The sequence below is a fragment of the Aricia agestis genome, chromosome 4, assembly GCF_905147365.1.
Source record: "Aricia agestis chromosome 4, ilAriAges1.1, whole genome shotgun sequence".
NCBI classification, from domain to species: domain Eukaryota; kingdom Metazoa; phylum Arthropoda; class Insecta; order Lepidoptera; family Lycaenidae; genus Aricia; species Aricia agestis.
Window position 1 is genome coordinate 21149771 of NC_056409.1, and position 20392 is coordinate 21170162.

The window sequence follows — 20392 nt, forward strand, 5'->3', positions numbered from 1 at the left end:
TGCCCTCTCAATATCATCATCATCTCTGAGATCCTCGTTAATGATATGTCCCAGGTATTTAAATTTTGATACTATTTTAAGCGCGGTCCCATTTATAGTAACAGGTGGAACATGCACAGGTTTTGCTTTACCCACCTTAAAGACCAAAAGCTCACTCTTGGAGACATTATATCTAAGGCCGTGTTCACTTGCATAGGTCTCACAAATAGACAACAGCCGCCTGAGCGCGCTGATCGACGATTATATACCTTTACTTATTAATATAATATACGGAGAAAAAGTTTATTTACACCCAAAATTACTAGACCAATTTTGATGAAATTTGCATAGACATTGAGTAATCTATTGCAAAGGACATAAAAATTACATTCTCGCGACATACTTTTTTTTACTACTACACCCTTATAAATGACTGCCAACAGCTGTAAATAATGTTTCATATTGTTACGTGCTAGGGTTCGAAGGATTTGGAGAGAAAGACCTGGTGACTCCCTTGAAGACTTTATTAACACTGCACTAAACACTAAGTCTAGGTCACACAAGCACACACTAGGTCACAACACTTAGCACTAAGTCCAAACACTAATCACTAGGTCCAATCACTAAGCACTATCACTGTCCTATGTTGTAGCCAAGTCGAAGGTTTCACTGGTTCACTCACTATTGATCACTTGTTGGCACTCGGAAATCGCCTTGATGATCGCTCGAACCGAACTGAACTGCCGCGCCGTCTATCTGCGGCTTTTTATATGGCGAGACGAATTCCAGAAAGTAAACAAGTGTCGGAACTTTCTAGGAGGCTCGAGCATGTACCACAATAAACATAAACAACTAAACACGTAAACACGTAAACAAAATAAACCGGTAAACACGTAAACAAGACACTTCTAGAAAGTTCGAGCACAGTCTATTCGAGTATGTACTAGCGTACCTAACGCCATCTAGTATTGAGTAGGGGATTTATGTTGCCTGTGTTCCCTCGGTAAGTTTTGCTGGTTTGTCGCTAGATGGCACTACGTGTCCGTATACCATGTTCCGTAACACTACTCCCCTCTTAGAGATGCTCGTCCCGAGCATCATTGTTACTTTGAATGTCCCTCTTGGTTGCTTTTGAATCCTGTAAGTCACATCATTCAATCGGGTAACCACTTTGTATGGGCCGTCCCACTTGGTCTGCAACTTTGGAGATTTCCCTTTCCGGCGAGTCGGGTTATGCAGCCACACCAGTGTCCCTTCTTCGAAGCCGCTTGTATTCGATTTCCGGTCGTATCTGGTCTTCATGTTCTCACTTGACTGACCCATTTTCCCGAACCATGGCGTGTATATAGCGCATCTTTTCCCTTAAATCGCAGACATAATCTGGTACGGTCTTTGGTTCTTCCGGTGATCCTCCTATCAAAAGGTCTACTGGTACTCGTAGTTCTCTACCGTAATTGACATACGCCGGGGTAGCTTTTATGCTCTCATGCTGGGCGGTACGGTACGACAGAAGGAAGAGTGGTATGTACTTGTCCCAATCCTTTTGTTTGTCATCTACCAATTTCGCCAAATGCCTCTCAAGGGTCTGGTTAAATCTCTCAATCAGACTGTGGATGGTACGCTGCGGTCCTCGTCTTATGCATTCCCAAAATTCTGCACACTTCCTGGAAGACCTGCGATTCGAAATTCCTGCCCTGATCAGAACGGATTTCCAGAGGCACACCAAACCGAGATATCACTTCTTCGACTAACTTAGAAGCGACTGTTGTAGCTTCTTGGTTTGGTATGGCGAACACTTCGGGCCATTTGGTGAAGTAATCCATGACGACCATAAAATACTTGTTCCCCGATTCCGTCGCGGGAAATGGCCCAGCTACGTCAACTGCAATTCGTTCCCACGGTGCGCCAACGTTATACAACCGCAGGTTCCCACGGCTCCTGGTCTGTGGTCCCTTCACTGCAGCGCAAGTAGTGCATTTGCGGCACCAATCCTGTACATCGTCTCGATAATGCAACCAGTAGAATCGTTCTCGCACTTTTGTTAACTCTTCTTAACACCTAGATGACCTCCTGATACGCCATCGTGTATTTCACGGAGAACATCCGGCACTCTCGTTCTTGGGACAACTATCTGAAGATGGAACTCTCTGCCGTTAGTCTTCTCCCATTTCCGGTAGAGTATTCCGTTTTGAAGTATCAGACTGTCCCATTGCGCCCAGTACGCCTTGGTGACAGCGCCAGTGGGTGCAACCTCACTCCAGACTGGTTTTACATCACCCCGTTTCTTCCATGTGATGATGTGCCGAAGGTCGTCATCTCTTTCTTGAGCTTCCCTCATAGCATCATTCTCCCATGGACCCAAAGGACTTGCTTTCGTTAACTTTAATGTTACTTCATTAGATTCCTGCTTAAGAGCTCACCTGACTCTAAAAATCAAACATCGTCCTTCTCTCTTCACACTCACGCCCGTCTTTCATATGCCAGGTGAAAAAGGACGGCGCGGAATCAGCGCCGAGTTAGTTTTACTTGAATAAAAGACGAACTATAATGATTATGAAAAAAGTGTTTTGAGCAAATTTAGGTTTTATCAATACCTTATTAGATATTAAAAAATATTAAAGAAAAGACAGCAAACTTCGAAGATCCAAGCAAAAATGTGTCTAAAACAAGGTTTTTTGTAAAAAATAAACTATCGAGCATTTTTTGAGTAATCGTGTTTTCGTCTTGAGCATTTAATATTTATGAACTGAAGTTACTTGTGTCAAAAAATCAGTTTTCTAGGCCTTACAGATTTTGAGATCTAGGTTAAAGTATGTAGTCAAGTTAGGGTCATACGGGCTCTTAACACAATGTTTGCAGTCTTCTGATCACGGCCTTCGTGAGAGTGCGTCGGCATTCCCATGCGTCTTTCCGCTGCGATGTTCGGTCTTGAAGTCGTACTCCTGGAGCTGTTCAATCCATCGTGCTACTTGACCTTCCAGGTTCTTGAATTGCAGTAGCCACTTCAAGGCTGCGTGATCAGTTCGCAGTAAAAACTGTCTGCCGATGAGATATTTGCTAAAATGTTGTAGCGTCTTCACAACAGCCAAGAGTTCTCTTCTTGTCACACAGTAGTTTCTTTCTGGCTTAGATAATGATTTGCTGAAATATGCAATTACAACTTCTCTTTCACCCTGTTTTTGAGATAACACCCCTCCAATGGCCGTGTTGCTTGCGTCCGTGTCGACAATAAACTGACCTTCAGTTTGTGGATACTCCAGGATTGGTGTTTCACACAAATGTTTCTTCAGTTTCTGAAAAGAATCTTCAGAGGTCTCGTCCCAAATAAACTGTCGTTTATCTTCTGTCAGCCGATGTAATGGCTTGGCTAACTCTGAGAATCCCTTAACAAAACGCCTGTAGTAGGAGCATAGGCCGAGAAATGCCCGCACTTCGGTTTTGTTCTTAGGGATTGACCAATTTTGAACTGCTTCCAGTTTCTCCGGGTCCGTCTGGATTCCATCACTGGAGATAACATGGCCGAGATAATTAACCTTACTCCTGAATAAACGACACTTTTTCGGATTCAACTTTAACTTGGCCCCCTCTATTTTGGCAAAAACTCGTTCTAAGTTTCGCAAATGGTCCTCGAAGTCGCGGCCAACAATTATGACGTCGTCCAAGTAGACTAAGCAAGCCTCTCCAACTAAGCCTGCCAGTACACACTCCATGAGTCGCTCAAATGTGGCGGGTGCATTGCACAATCCAAAAGGCATGACGTTAAACTGCCATAAACCTTTACCGGTGGAGAACGCTGTCTTCTCCTTGTCTTTTGGATGAATTTCCACCTGCCAGTATCCAGATTTCAGGTCCAGGGTCGAGAACCATTTCATGCCACTCAAGGTATCCAGAGTGTCGTCGATTCGAGGTAATGGATAACTGTCCTTCTTGGTGACATCATTGAGACGTCTGTAGTCCACACAAAATCTTGTGCTGCCATCTTTATTCTTCACTAATACAACCGGTGAGCACCACGGACTTGCAGACGGTTCAATGATCTTATGCTTTCTCATGTCCTCCAAAAGGCCTTCAACTTCTTTTTCCTTTGCAATGGGTATCCGTCTTGCTCGTTGACGAATTGGGTTCTCGCTTCCAGTATCTATCCTGTGCTGAACCATCGACGTTCTTCCAAGGTCGCCTTCCTGACTGGAGAAGATATTCGCGTGGCGTTGTAAAAACTTCTTAGCTTTCATGCTCTGCGAATAAGTCAGATTACTCTTGCAGTCATCGAGTAGCTCAGTCACTATTCCATAGTTGCTGGTGTTTGCTGAGTCTGAGCCTGTGATCGAACTACACTTTCTCATCCAGACAACTTCCTCGCACTTTCCAATGACGTCACCTTTGTTCAAGCAGATCTCGCGATCACCAAGATTCAAAACCCTGACCACAGCGTTACTGCTTCCACTAACAAGGGTTCTCGCCGTCATCAGTTTTTGCGCTGATGTCTTGGTAGGTGTGTCTTCGATCAACACGCATCTATTTAACTTCTTCTTTCCAGCTGGCGGTAGTTTCACCAGCACTCTAGCTTCCGCTCGTCCAGGTATTATGACTTTCTTTACACATTCAACTTTCCCACAGGCGCCTCCGAGGATGAAAATTTCTTCTTCACCACACTTGAAAACTCCGTCAGCGACATTAATTCTGCAGTTATGCTTCTTCATGAAATCCAAACCCAAGATGCAATCATCCATAATCTCAGCCACGATAACGTCATGAGGGTATGAGGATCCCCCTACATTAATCGTAACTGACATTTCTCCCAGGACGGGTATTGGCTGACCGGAGGCAGTAAGGAGCCGACAGTTAATTCTCCTCTTGTGTCTTCTTGCGGCTTTTACTAGATTTGGGTTCACTATTGTTCTGGAGGCTCCTGTGTCTAGAGTCATTTTGGAATCCGTCCCGTTAATCCCCTGAATCACAAGACTATTCCCACTGCATGCTTGGGAGATAACAGTTATCGGGGCTTCCTCCGTGTCAGCCAGCACTCGCCCCTTAGTCCTGGCTTTTATTCGTTTCCCTGCTCCCGGGCAGGGGACGAGGCCCCTTGCTTTTGCAGCTCCTCCATTTGTTCCATACGTCCCTCGAGCATCTTCATCCTTGCCATTTGGGTCTCTTTCTGCGGGCAGTTAAGCTGAAGATGGCCCCTCTCGCCGCACTTGTAGCACATGGCTCCAGAACTTCTCTTCGTAGGAGCCTTAACCTCCTTGACTTCTTCAGAGACCTGGCGGATCTTATAGGTCTGCCGTATGTCACGCCGAACAGCCTCGACCTCTAAAGCATGCGCCAATGCGTCCTTAAGCGAGGTGTGGTGACGTAGCCTCACTGCAGCTCTGACCTCCAGGTCTCTGATTCCGTCGACAAATGCTTGCACAATATTCGTGTCGACCATCTTGGCGTCAGCTCCTGGGTGTGCCTTCTTGACGAGTTGTTCAATTTGCAACGCCCATTGTTGTAGTCCTTCTCCTGGACGTTGGACTCTGTCACGCAGTTGGGCACGGAACACGTGCTCCAGGTGTCGCTCCCCGTATCTGGATTCAAGTGCCTCCATCAGGTCTTGAAACCCATTTCCTGTATGCGCTTCTAGGACCGACAAAGCTTGCCCTCTGAGCGCAACAGTGAGAGCGGTCAGGCATTGTTCATCATTCCATCCGTTGGCAGAAGCAACAGTCTCGAATTGCTGACGATAAGCATTCCAAGAAGTAGTGCCGTCGTATGGTGGCATTTTTACTCTTGGCCCATGTGCCACTCCAGAACTTCCACTACACGTCGCGACTCCTGTAGTTTCCAGGCGCACTACTTTTTTCTGTAGTTCAGTGAGGCCGGTCCTGGAGGTCCTTTTGTTGCTCTTGTGACTCCTGCAAAGCGCCGAGCTTGCGATCATGTGACTCTTGTGACTCTTGCAACGCGCTGAGCTTACGGTCTTGTGCCTCTTGCAAAGCACCGAGCTTGCGGTCTTGTGCCTCTTGCAAAGCCTGAATCAACTCAATTATGCTTTCCAATTGAAGAGCCATTTGAGGGGCTGCAGAAGCTACGGGCGAGTCAAGGTGGGTAGAACCAGTGGTCGTGTCTCGGTGGGCGTGGCCTGAGTGGGCGGGGCCAGAGTGGGCGTGGCCACGCCCAAAGTGGGCGGAGCCAGTGGGCGTGGCCACACCCAAAGTGAGCGGAGCCTGGGGGCGTTGCCTGTGGGCGGGTCCCGGTGGGCGGAGCCAGTGGGCGGGGCGTCACCCAAAGTGGGTGGAGCCTGGTGGGTGGGGCCTGTCCCTCAGTGGGCGGAGCTTGGCCCCTAGTGGGTGTGGTCTCCGCAACTCCTCTCTCGGAGTCAATGGCAGCAGCTCTCTGCGCCCTTGTCCTGACACTCCCCTTGAAGTCCTCTCTCGGAGTCAATGGCATCTCCAAATCGCACTTCTGACACCAGTTGTTACGTGCTAGTGAATAAAGTCTTCAAGACAGTCAGCAGGTCTTTCTCTCCAAATCCTTCGAACCCTAGCACGTAACAATATATTATATTTTACGATATTTAACATAGCTACAAAATACATTGTTCATTGTGATATCCTTAAGTGATCATTGCTTCTGTATTTCAGATTTGATAGCTGTGTTGACTCCCAAAGGACCACTTAGAATATTAGTTGAGACTGCTCAAGAAAGAAATGAACCCATATTCCCAGCACTCATTTACTCCTGTAAGTAAATCATGTATTTAAAACTCACAAGCCAGTTAAGCAATATAAAACAAAACATTTTCTGATATTAAGAATTGATCTTGATATTTATAATTGATTTAGTAAGTTATCAAAGTGGAAAAGACAATTGCTTGAAATATTATGTACCTAGTTATAAGGGAGTGAAATTGTTTTATGCATATTGCACTGGACTCTAGCTAGAGTCTAGAATCTAGATACTGCTTTCAGAGTTAAAGTTTTACTTAAATATTAATTGTTTGTTTAAAAATAACTTAGAATGGTACACAATTGTTGGATGAGTATTTTACAAATTGACATAATATGATAATTGTTTGGACGAGAAGCAACACTTGCGGTACAGTAGTACCTATTGTGGCATTACCCACAATTAGCCTCACAATTCTGCATCTAGCTTTAGAAGTTTCGGTGAACGGCAAGATATATGCAACGTCCGAAATGACGTCAGAGGGCTTTAGCCTGACCGAACACGCTATCACGATCGGCTATCTTCCTTTTCGGCCGCCACTCAAATCGTTAAAGTTAGTTTAAGCCCTATTTTTGATTATTTATTCGTGAATGTCTAAGTATTTTGTGTTGTGTTACAGCGACGGTGATGTACGTGCTGGCGGCGCCGGTGGAGGGTGAAGGTGAGGCGCCGCCCCGGGAGCTCCGCCCCCTGAACCCGCGCGGTCCGTCACATACTAACATGCACACCTCCCATTGTCATTCGTGCTGTTTTATCATGATCATTCATATTAAATTTAAAGTAAAGCCGAGCACATGGTTGGCTGTCTCTTTTACTCGCGCATGTACACATTGTTGTTTTGTTTACACGGGCACGCAATAGAACTATCGCTCTATTGCAATTGGACGCCCCAGGGAAAGAGAATAAGTAGCGATTGGCCAATGTAAAATTTGTTAGAGCTGACTGACCGGACTATAAATAGTCACTGCATGGTTTGAGCTACTCAAGTTGCGTTACTGATTCGCACATCAATGCAGTGTGTAATTAACTAATTAATTCCTTAACATCCGCAACTCAACTAGCTGTCGCCGTTGCATGCAATCAATAATAAACGCGTGCTTTAATAATAAATTAACTATCGATCCAAACGTAAAAACAATATCATGCAAGAAGCATGATATTGTTTTTACGCTTCAACTCCCCAAGCCACACGGTGGCTGCGAGAACAATAGATTTCCAAGAATCCGCGATCGAAGGATTAATTTATGCTTATTTATCTCGCAATAAAAAAAGAGGGAATTAATTGGGTTCAAATTCAATGTTTTGCCTACGTAAAGATCAGAATGAATAATACTAACAGAGATGGTGATTCATAGGAAGATGGCAGACCAGGAGGGTGAGCCAGAATTTTTTCGTTATCGCTTCGTTATAGAATCGCCGATGAAAATGTATGGAATTGACATAAGCGTTCGTTAAGGGGGCGACCTATGACAGAAAAAAATCGGTTTTCACCCGCGCACTTCATACCCCCCGCACTCGCCCAACGCATTCAAAATGTCACCGCGGCTATTTGGTGTAATTATTCTCGTAATCACTTTTTGTACGAACGTAGTATAACTAAATATATCAGATAAAATTTTGAGAAGTTCAAGTCACATTTTCTATCTGTACTTTGAGAATCAAATTAATACTTTTTGCCATAAACACTAGTAATACTTTATGATATGTTTATTTATCGAAATCGAAGAGGCTCTGACACTACTAGATCGATTCTGCTGTAGTTGTTACAAAAATATTATAACTTTATTTAATATAATCTACTAGCCACGTCTCCGTCCACGTCCGAATTTGGTTAGTTTTTGTGTGTATTGGCGTAAAATACACTAGCTGTAGCCCGCGACTTCGTCCGCGTTAGCATAGTAGATCACATCCCAAGTATTATTTATTGTACAAAAATATTCAATGTACAGAATTGACTTTCCTACGATTTTATTATATATAGATGTTCCGCGCGGCTTTGCTTGCGTAATTTAGGAATTTGACGCAACTGTACATTTTTCCGCAAAAATAGCCTCTGTCCCTTCACGTGGTCTATTCTTCATGTTTGCCAAATAACATAAAAATTGCTCCAGTAGTTCTTAAGATAATAAGCAATTTCAAATAATTTCCCTCCGTTTTCTTTACATTTTCCTCTATTTCTTTGCTCTTATTAGTCTTAGCGTGATAAAATATATATGATATTGAATGTACCGTAACTTCTTGGTGGAAATTCATGTTTCACAGTAATAATATACACTTTTCATGCACTTTTTCCACTTTTATTAATAACAATTATGTTTTACACGACCGGTTTCGATAAAATCATCATCAGGTGTAGTGCAGGTAATTTTAAATTTTTAAAATTTAAAATTACCTGACTTATTTGTTTTTATCTTTAGTTTAATTCAGGTATATTATTTGATAATATACCTGAATTAAACTAAAGATTTAATGTATAAGCAAACAGTAAAACATTTAAAACTATATGTACAATAACTAAATAAAATAATAATAGAATAACATAAGTACCTGTAAATATAAAGAAACGACAATTACGTTTATAATTTAAATCCTCCAAATTGAACACAAAATATATTTTCTCTTATAACATTTTTTTCAGTTCTTACAAACTTGACATTGCCGTCCTTCAAAATTCAAATATTTTACTTTTCTGTCGCAAACATACCAGCCTACTCTAAATAAGAAGTTTTAAACTTACATATATTATGGATACTAGAAATAATTTATGTGGCAAACTGACGTTTGCCGGATCATCAGTCAAATATGTATAGAAAATTCTCGGGTCACAGTGTTTGTGCGCGAACTCATCCAAAACGGTTCAACCGATTATAATTACATTCGTTAGGCCTGACAATAGGTTTTTATTTACTTTTTATATGGATACTATAAAAAATAACAATTGGCAAAACAATGTTTTCCGGGTCAGCTAGTTTCCTCCTTTTAGCTCCCCTCGATTTCTCATGAATTGCACCATCAGATCACCACTTTTGTTAACATGTTACGAAATTCGGACTACATCTTATACAATAACAAAAGAATGTTGCAAATCCGTCAACTAACGGCGGAGTTACCCGCCATGGTATCACTAAAATCGTCTCTGATGCTGGTGCTGATAAAAAACCCAGCTGAAATTTCATCTCGATATACTAGTAAAATCACGTGTTCGGGAATGTCAAAGATTTTGTGTAGTCTGCCGTCCAGCTGATATTTTTAAGAATACACTGCCACTGCGTTGACAAAGGTGCATTGATTGCACGAGTGATTACTTTGAATAACAGAAATAAGTAAGTTCGAAATAATCAGCCAAGTGTGAGTCAGACTCGCGTACGACGGGTTCCGTACCGTTATAGAGCTAAAAATAGCCCAAAAATTGTATTTTTTGTATGGGAGCTCTTAATATTAATTTTACTATCCATTATTAAAGTACAAATAAAATTAAGGATTTTGTAAAAATTTCAAGTGCCTATAGCTATAGCAATTATTGATATCAAGCAAAAAATCAGATTTGTTGTACGTTAAATATTTATTTTATTTTGTTTTTAGTATTTTTTGTTATAGCGGCAACAGATGTATACATTCTGTGAAAATTTCAGAAGTCTAGCTATAGCCGTTCTTGAGATACAGCCTGGAGACAGACAGACGGACAGACAGACATTGAAGTCTTAGTAATAGGGTCCCGTTTTTACCCTTTGGGTACGGAACCCTCAAAAGAACATATTTTTAAACAAAACGGCAATTATATCATAGGTATAAAAGACGTTATAATATATTATGTAGTAAGTATATTATGTACTCTTCTAAATCCTTACATAACTGTACCGTCAACTTTGTTCATACTCTTATTATTATTTATTATCAAGCGAATGGTCGAAGTAGTGAATTTTGCATATAATATTATAATGTTATCACTGTTTGACAATTTAATCTTATCATTTCAAGACCGTAGCGTTGTTCCGAAGAAATTTATTCGATATTTCCATAGTATCGAGTACGACATTCATTGAAACCAAATCGATTTTCAAATCGCTGTCATACACTAGTTTTTGTCAAAACGATATCGATTTAAAGCCGATTTATTTTTTCAATCTCTATTGCCGCTGCCGCTGATTCGTCTATCGTTACGAAGCTTCGTGCTATGAGACGATACCATTGGACGATACACGCAGATCGTCCAATGGTATCATCTCAAGCACAAAGCACTACGCATGCGCGGCCGCTACATATGGGTTTGACAAATTATTTTTCATGATAATATTATCATATTCGTAAACAAATAAACATATTTTATACTAAATTAATAAGCCTTCTACAATTGTTCATCGGCTCCCGTTTTCTCCTGTAATGGTTGCTTCTAGTGTGTTTATTTAATTTTTGTTTGTTTCCCATGGTTTCGATTAAACATTTCTCAATCCGGAGTAAAGGAAAAAGAAGTACATCCTCTCCTCAGGCGCGCGCGAACGCGACTGTTGGCGACTGAGAGGTGAGACAAATTTAGCTTTGAAGCTCCAATGTGGTTTTTCTTAAATATCTTTAAAAATATAAAGAATATTAAAAATCCGCTAGGTCGAACCCTCGGCGATAGACTTTTATTAGATGTGTAAAAATATTAACTCAGTTTAATGCATGGTTTTGGCAATATATGAAAAAAATCGTCAAAGTTAGATGCATTTTTGTGATTTTTTTCTATCGAGAAAATTTTACGATATCGTGTTTTCGCTCAGATTGAATTCTCGGAAATATAATGTAGTATCTGTGTTTAGAAAATTAAACAATTCGGGGCTTATTATCAAGTACAAAAATGATTTATAAAATCGACAATTTTGGATTAGTCGCCTTCTTAATATGACGTTGACGTTCGACTCGTCTTGTGTCAATTGCATACATTTTGATCGGCGATTCTATAACGAAGCGAAAACGAAAAAGTTTCGGCTAAATGGCCTCGACTACCATTGACCAAAAAACGTAGGTCTTACTTACTTCCTTCTCGGGTCTCGATTCACAATGGGCAATTCGACTCTAATTCGGAAACTTCATCGCGACACAACCAATAAACGCTTGAATTTACTAAACGCATGATAAACTTTCCAAATCTGAGTTGAACGGAATCGTGAATCGCCCTTTTGCCAGCTGAATCAATTGCTTCGATGGTACTATCAGAGAAGTTGATTCATAGGCAAATGACGGACCTACGTATTTTGGTCGCGTTTTGTCAAACCCAGCCGACAGATGATGACTTACATTAAGTTGTCATAGCCCGACCAATTGATGTAGGTCTGTCAACTGCCTATGAATAAATTTCTTCGATGGTACAATGAAATGCTGCTGCAGGTTCCGGTTCCGGCGCGGTGCGGGAGCCACGTGAGTCACGTGAGTCTCAGGACGACGGCGGGTTCTCGTCGTGGCGGCCGGCGGCGCGGCGGCTGGTGGTGGACAGCGCGCCCGGCGCCGCCTACAGCACGCGTGTCGAGCGCCCCGCCCCCAACCCCGCCCCCGCGCCGCACGATGACGAGGAGAGTGAGTGTTCGGATACTAGTTTACATTTTATTTACATAAAAAATACGCCAAAAAGAGGGTTATGTTTTTCAAGAGTATGCGTGTATGAATAATAAATGTGGATTTTTCTTCTACCTACATAAGAACTAGCCCGGTGCAAAGAACCGACGAAAATTACTCGCGCACCTTTTACCATAAAATAGTGTTAAGGTACATAGTATACGGACATGTGGTGCCATCTAGCGACAAACCAGCGAAACTTACCGAGGGAGCACAGGCAACATAAATCCCCTACTCAATACTAGATGGCATGAGGTGCGCAAGTACATACTCGAACCTTCTAGAAAGGTCCAATGTTTGTTTACGTGTTTAGTTGTTTACGTTTATTTTGGTACATGCTCGAGCCTCCTAGAAAGTTCCCACGGTTGTTTACTTGTTTACGTGAATCGGGAACTTTCTGGAATTCGTCTCGCCATATAAAAAGCCGCAGGCAGGCCCGGCGAGTCAGTTCGTTTCGAGCTATCATCAAGGCGATTTTGGAGTGACAACAAGTGATCAATAGTGAGTGAACCAGTGAAACCTGCGACTTGGCTACGACCTAGGACAGTGACAGTGCTTAGTGATTGGACCTAGTGATTAGTGTTTGGACTTAATGCTAAGTGTTGTGACCTAGTGTTTAGTGCAGTGTTAATAAAGTCTTCAAGAGAGTCACCAGGTCTTTCTCTCCAAATCCTCGAACCCTAGCACGTAACAACTGGTGTCAGAAGTGCGATTTGGAGATGCCATTGACTCCGAGAGAGGACTTCAAGGGGAGTGTCAGGACAAGGGCGCAGCGAGCTGCTGCCATTGACTCCGAGAGGGGAGTTGCGGAGGCCACACTCACTGGGGACCAAGTTCCGCCCACTGAGGGACAGGTCCCACTCACAGCCCCCGCCCACCTGGCTCCGCCCACTGACCACGCCCACCAGGCTCCGCCTACTTTGGGCGTGGTCACGCCCACTGGCCCCGCCCACCGGGACCCGCCCACTGGCCACGCCGCTCAGGCTCCGCCCACTCTGGGCGTGGCCACGCCCACTGGCTCCGCCCACCAGGTCTTAGCTTCTGCGGCCCCTCAAGTGGCACTTCAATTAGAAAACCTAATTGGATTAATTCAGGCTTTGCAAGAGTCACAAGACCGCAAGCTCGGCGCATTGCAGGAGTCACAAGACCGCAAGCTCGGCGCTTTGCAAGATTCTCAAAGAGCTGAAATTCAGGCAATTATGGAATCACAAGACCGCAAGTTCGGCGCCTTGCAAGATTTTCAAAAGGCTGAAATCAGAGCGATTCGAGAATCACAAGAGCAACAAAAAGACCTTCAAGAAAAAGCGCTTGGAGCTATAAAGGATGTTAGTGACACGGTGACAAAGCTTCGTAAAGATGTCGACGTAATGGACGAACGTGTTACCGGGTTGGGAGTGGATGTGGAAAATGTGAAAACCGGCCTCACTGAACTACAGAAAAAAGTAGTGCGCCTGGAAACCACAGGAGTCGCGACGTGTAGTGGAAATTCTGGAGTGGCACATGGGCCAAGAGTAAAAGTGCCACCATACGACGGCACTACTTCTTGGAATGCTTATCGTCAGCAATTCCAAACTGTTGCTTCTGCCAACGTATGGAATGATGAACAATGCCCGACCGCTCTCACAGTTGCGCTCAGAGGGCAAGCTTTGTCGGTCCTAGAAGCGCATACAGGAAATGGGTTTAAAGACCTGATGGAGGCACTTGAATCCAGATACGGGGAGCGACACCTGGAGCACGTGTTCCGTGCCCAACTGCGTGACAGAGTCCAGCGCCCAGGAGAAGGACTACAATAATGGGCGTTGGAAATAGAAAAACTGGTCAAGAAGGCACACCCAGGAGCCGATTCCAAGATGATCGACACGAACATTGTGCAAGCATTTGTCGACGGAATCAGGGACCTAGAGGTCAGAGCTGCAGTGAGGCTACGTCACCACACCTCGCTAAAAGAAGCATTGGCGCATGCTTTGGAGGTCGAGGCTGTTCGCCGTGACATACGACAGACCCATAAGGTCCACGAGGTCTCTGAGGAAGTTAAGGATGTCAAGGCTCCCACGAAGAGAAGTTTTGGAGCCATGTGCTACAAGTGCGGTGAGAGGGGCCATCTTCAGCTTAACTGCCCGCAGAAGGAGACCCAGATGGCAAGGATGAAAAGGCTCGAAGAACAAGTAGAGGAGCTGAAGAAGCAAGGAGCTTCATCCCCTGTCCGGGATCAGGGAAACGAATAAAAGCCAGGACTAAGGGGCGAGTACTGACTGACGCGGAGGAAGCCCCGATAACTGTTATCTCCCAAGCATGCAGCGGGAACAGTCTTGTGATTCAGGGGACTATTAACAGGACGGATTGCAAAATGACTCTAGACACAGGAACCTCTAGAACGATAGTGAACCCAAATCTGGTAAAAGCCGCAAGAAGACACGAGAGGAGAATTAACTGTCGGCTCCTTACTGCCTCCGGCCAGCCAATACCCGTCCTGGGAGAAATGTCAGTTACGATTAATGTAGGGGGATCATCATACCCTCATGACGTTATCGTGGCTGAGATTATGGATGATTGCATCTTGGGTTTGGATTTCATGAAGAAGCACAACTGCAGAATTAATGTCGCTGACGGAGTTTTCAAGTGTGGCGAAGAAGAAATTTTCATCCTTGGAGGCGCCTGCGGGAAAGTTGAATGTGTAAAGAAAGTCATAATACCTGGACGAGCGGAAGCTAGAGTGCTGGTGAAACTACCGCCAGCTGGAAAGAAGAAGTTTAATAGATGCGTGTTGATCGAAGACACACCTACCAAGACATCAGCGCAAAAACTGATGACGGCGAGAACCCTTGTTAGTGGAAGCAGTAACGCTGTGGTCAGGGTTTTTAATCTTGGTGATCGCGAGATCTGCTTGAACAAAGGTGACGTCATTGGAAAGTGCGAGGAAGTTGTCTGGATGAGAAAGTGTAGTTCGATCACAGGCTCAGCAAACACCAGCAACTATGGAATAGTGACTGAGCTACTCGATGACTGCAAGAGTAATCTGACTTATTCGCAGAGCATGAAAGCTAAGAAGTTTTTACAACGCCACGCGAATATCTTCTCCAGTCAGGAAGGCGACTTTGGAAGAACGTCGATGGTTCAGCACAGGATAGATACCGGAAGCGAGAACCCAATTCGTCAACGAGCAAGACGGATACCCATTGCAAAGGAAAAAGAAGTTGAAGGCCTTTTGGAGGACATGAGAAGGCATAAGATTATTGAACCGTCTGCGAGTCCGTGGTGCTCACCGGTTGTATTAGTGAAGAAGAAAGATGGCAGCACAAGATTTTGTGTGGACTACAGACGTCTCAATGATGTCACCAAGAAGGACAGTTATCCATTAACTCGAATCGACGACACTCTGGATACCTTGAGTGGCATGAAATGGTTCTCGACCCTGGACCTGAAATCTGGATACTGGCAGGTGGAAATTCATCCAAAAGACAAAGAGAAGACAGCTTTTTCCACCGGTAAAGGTTTATGGCAGTTTAACGTCATGCCATTTGGATTGTGCAACGCACCTGCCACATTTGAGCGACTCATGGAGTGTGTACTGGCAGGCCTAGTTGGAGAGGCTTGCTTAGTCTACTTAGATGACGTCATCATTGTTGGCCGTGACTTCGAGGACCATTTGCGAAACTTAGAACGAGTTTTCGCCAAAATAGAGGGGGCCAAGTTAAAGTTGAATCCGAAAAAGTGTCGTTTATTCAGGAGTAAGGTCAACTATCTCGGCCACGTTATCTCCAGTGATGGAATCCAGACGGACCCGGAGAAACTGGAAGCAGTTCAAAATTGGCCAACACCTAAGAACAAAACCGAAGTGCGGGCATTTCTCGGCCTATGCTCCTACTACAGGCGTTTTGTTAAGGGATACTCAGAGTTAGCCAAGCCATTGCATCGGCTGACAGAGGATAAACGACAGTTTATTTGGGACGAGACTTCTGAAGATTCTTTTCAGAAACTGAAGAAACATCTCTGTGAAACACCAATCCTGGGGTATCCACAACCTGAAGGTCAGTTTATAGTCGACACGGACGCAAGCAACACGGCCATTGGAGGGGTGTTATCTCAAAAACAGGGTGAAAGAGAAGTTGTAATTGCATATTTCAGCAAATCTTTATCTAAGCCAGAGAGAAACTACTGTGTGACAAGAAGAGAACTCTTGGCTGTCGTAAAGACGCTACAGCATTTCAGCAAGTATCTCATTGGCAGACAGTTTTTACTGCGAACTGATCACGCAGCGTTGAAGTGGCTACTACAGTTCAAGAACCCAGAAGGTCAAGTAGCTCGATGGATTGAACAGCTCCAGGAGTATGACTTCAAGACCGAACGCAGCGGAAAGTCGCATGGGAATGCCGACGCACTCTCACGAAGGCCGTGTTCAGACAACTGCAAACATTGTGTTAAGCAGGAATGTAATGAAGTAACATTAAAGTTAACGAAAACAAGTCCTTTGGGTCCATGGGAGAATGATGCTATGAGAGAGGCTCAAGAAAGAGATGACGACCTTCGACACATCATCACATGGAAGAAACGGGGTGACGTAAAGCCAATCTGGAGTGAGGTTGCACCCACTGGCGCTGTCACTAAGGCGTACTGGGCGCAATGGGACCGTCTGATTCTTCAAAACAGAATACTTTACCGGAAATGGGAGAAGACTAACGGCAGAGACTTCCATCTTCAGATAGTTGTCCCAAGAACGAGAGTACCGGATGTTCTCCCTGAAATACACGATGGCGTATCAGGAGGTCATCTAGGTTAAGAGGACGTTAACAAAAGTGCGAGAACGATTCTACTGGTTGCATTGTCGAGCCGATGTACAGGATTGGTGCCGCAAATGCACTACTTGCGCTGCAGTGAAGGGACCACATACCAGGAGCCGTGGGAACCTGCGGTTGTACAACGTTGGCGCACCGTGGGAACGAATTGCAGTTGACGTAGCTGGGCCATTTCCCGTGACGGAATCGGGAAACAAGTATTTTATGGTCGTCATGGATTACTTCACCAAATGGCCCGAAGTGTTCGCCATACCAAACCAAGAAGCCACAACAGTCGCTTCTAAATTAGTGGAAGAAGTGATATCTCGGTTTGGTGTGCCTCTGGAAATCCATTCTGATCAGGGCAGGAATTTCGAATCGCAGGTCTTCCAGGAAGTGTGCAGAATTTTGGGAATGCATAAAACGAGGACCCCCGAGTACCATCCACAGTCTGATGGAATGGTTGAGAGATTTAACCAGACCCTTGAGAGGCATTTGGCGAAATTGGTAGATGACAAACAAAAGGACTGGGACAAGTATATACCGCTCTTCCTTCTGTCGTACCGTACCGCCGAGAATGAGAGCATAAAAGCTACCCCGGCGTATGTCAATTACGGTAGAGAACTGCGAGTGCCAGTAGACCTCTTGACAGGAGGGTCACCGGAGGAACCGAAGACCGTACAAGACTATGTCTGCGATTTAAGGGAAAAGATGCGCTATATACACGCCATGGTTCGGGAAAATGGGTTACAGTCAAGTGAGAACATGAAGACCAGATACGATCGGAAATCGAACACGAGCGGCTTCGAAGAAGGGTCACTGGTGTGGCTGCATAACCCAACTCGCCGAAAAGGCAAATCTCCAAAGTTGCAGACCAAGTGGGACGGCCCATACAAAGTGGTTACCCGATTGAATGATGTGACTTACAGGATTCAAAAGCCACCAAGAGGGACATTCAAAGTGGTACACATAGACCGTCTGGCGCGTTACTATGGCAGTAACAATGATGCTCGGGACGAGCATCTCTAAGAGGGGAGTAGTGTTACGGTACATGGTATACGGACACGTGGTGCCATCTAGCGACAAACCAGCGAAACTTACCGAGGGACCACAGGCAACATAAATCCCCTACTCAATACTATATAATAATAATAAGCCTCCTAGAAAGTTCCCACGGTAGTTTACTTGTTTACGTGAATCGGGAACTTTCTGGAATTCGTCTCGCCATATAAAAAGCCGCAGGCAGGCCCGGCGAGTCAGTTCGTTTCGAGCTATCATCAAGGCGATTTCGGAGTGACAACAAGTGATCAATAGTGAGTGAACCAGTGAAACCTGCGACTTGGCTACGACCTAGGACAGTGACAGTGCTTAGTGATTGGACCTAGTGATTAGTGTTTGGACTTAGTGCTAAGTGTTGTGACCTAGTGTTTAGTGCAGTGTTAATAAAGTCTTCAAGAGAGTCATCAGGTCTTTCTCTCCAAATCCTCGAACCCTAGCACGTAACAATATGTCAAAGCTCAGTATAAAAAAATGAAAACACTACACCAACCACAAAGTAAATAAGCGCCGTTACAGCGCATACCTACCTATTCTAGGTCTTCTGTGCAATGGGGCAGTAAAAGACGAGTAGACGTTGTATTTAAATTATTCGCGATGTGAATATTTTTATTAGTTAGGGTGAACGTGAACATGATCAGTTGTCAAACGAGACGTCAAACAGCAAACATCGTATCCTTACGGTCCGTGTTAAATACATTCTAAAGTGATTCTACCAAGTGTTTTAAAATAATAAACTTTTGGAGTATTTACCTCACACCACATTTCATTATTTGTGTATATTGTTCGACAAACTAAGTGCAGTTTTCAAGGCAAAAATCGTGATTGTCTGAAGCAAAAAACTTTTATTGTGGTACGTGGAGGGTACATAAATATTCAACTCAATATCAATAATTACTCTTGAATGATAACATACAAGAGACTTGTAGCGTCATCTAGTATTGGGTCGATGAACTAAAAATTGAAGATCTCTAGTAGCGCCATCTATCTTTGGTACAGCAAAGTATTCAAGAATTCTTTTTATCCTTTTCTCCAACCTTTTAAGTAATATCAGGCGTGAAGATGTTCTCCTGCAAGCGTTGTGAGGCTCAGTGCTTCGAAGGCCCCAAGTGTGCATTATGTCTTGGTCAGTTTGACTTTGCTTGCTCCGGTATAACGGAGGTTGGATGGCGCAAATTGGGTGAACGGAAGAACACCTGGAAATGCATGAGCTGCAAGTCACAAGCGCCCTCTAGCCCACGGCCTACAACACCATCTTTGGACAGGCCCTCAACACCCCAACCCGCGGATATGGACACTATTATGTCAGAACTTAGGTCGCTCTCTAACAAGATGATTAACCTACCCACTTTAATCGAGGATGTCAAGGCTATAAAGTTGGAACTCGTAGAACTCAAATCTATCCGGAGTGAGTGCCTAAGTCTTAAATCAAGTGTAGAATTCCTGGACCACACCGTAGAAACACTCTCGACTAGGGTTACGAACATGGAGCGAGACGTAGAGTGCTTCAAAAAAGTCCAAGAAGACGTGTCGGCCCTACAAGAACGATGCTCTAAACTTGAAGATTTGTATCGGGATGGCGAGCAGAGAGCAAGATTGAATAACTTGGAAATCAAAGGTGTTCCCCTTTCTAAAACGGAGAATCTTTTTAGCATTATAACCAAGATTGGTGATACTATAGGATGCACCATACCTAGGGAACAGATCAATTATATCGCAAGAGTTCCTACCCGTCACAATGATAAGCATAAAAATATAATTTGTTCTATCAACAACAAGTACATCAAGGATAATTTTGTGGCGGCTGCTCGTAAACTCAAATCATCGCTGACGGCTAGACAGTTGGGATTCCAGACAGATAATGTTATATTTGTTAATGATCATCTCACCCTTGATAACAAACTACTTCTAAATAAGACCAAGAAACTGTCAAAAGAAAAGGGTTTTTTGTACACTTGGGTAACTGGTTGCAAGATACTCGTACGAAAAAATTCTACTTCGCCAATTCATCATATCAGAACAGAAAGAGACCTTGCAAAATTTATAAAGTGATATCCTTACTGCCCTGCTGCTCTGATGTAATACTGCCATGCTGCTCTGTTGTACCCGATGTATCTACTCACGTCTGTTTCAATAGGTTATTAAGTTTGAACTGTGTTTTTGTAGTTTATTTTTTAAAACTAGTGCTTTTTTCCGCTTGCTTTTTGCTTCTAAATTATGCTTACGTAGAACTTGTCTTTTGCAGCTTAACTTTTGTCGCTATGGTTGCTTCTCGCTCTTTTACT

General features: G+C 43.8%; 1 protein-coding gene across 4 annotated transcripts in view; it reads left to right on the plus strand.

Annotated features, from left to right (window-relative positions):
* LOC121726250 (presenilin-1) overlaps positions 1-20392 on the plus strand; it is a 29743-nt gene that overhangs the window by 2861 nt on the left and 6490 nt on the right. For 2 of the 4 annotated variants that reach the window (XR_006035511.1, XM_042113516.1), the window contains exons 5-7: positions 6603-6701; positions 7307-7390; positions 12055-12240. Coding sequence is in view for 3 of the 4 variants with exons in the window: in XM_042113516.1 (XP_041969450.1) it covers positions 6603-6701; positions 7307-7390; positions 12055-12240 (369 nt within the window). In the remaining variant the exon portion in view is untranslated. Of the gene's footprint in view, positions 1-6602; positions 6702-7306; positions 7391-12051; positions 12241-20392 lie in introns of all 4 variants that reach the window. The other 2 variants (XM_042113517.1, XM_042113518.1) reach the window with 2 other exon arrangements.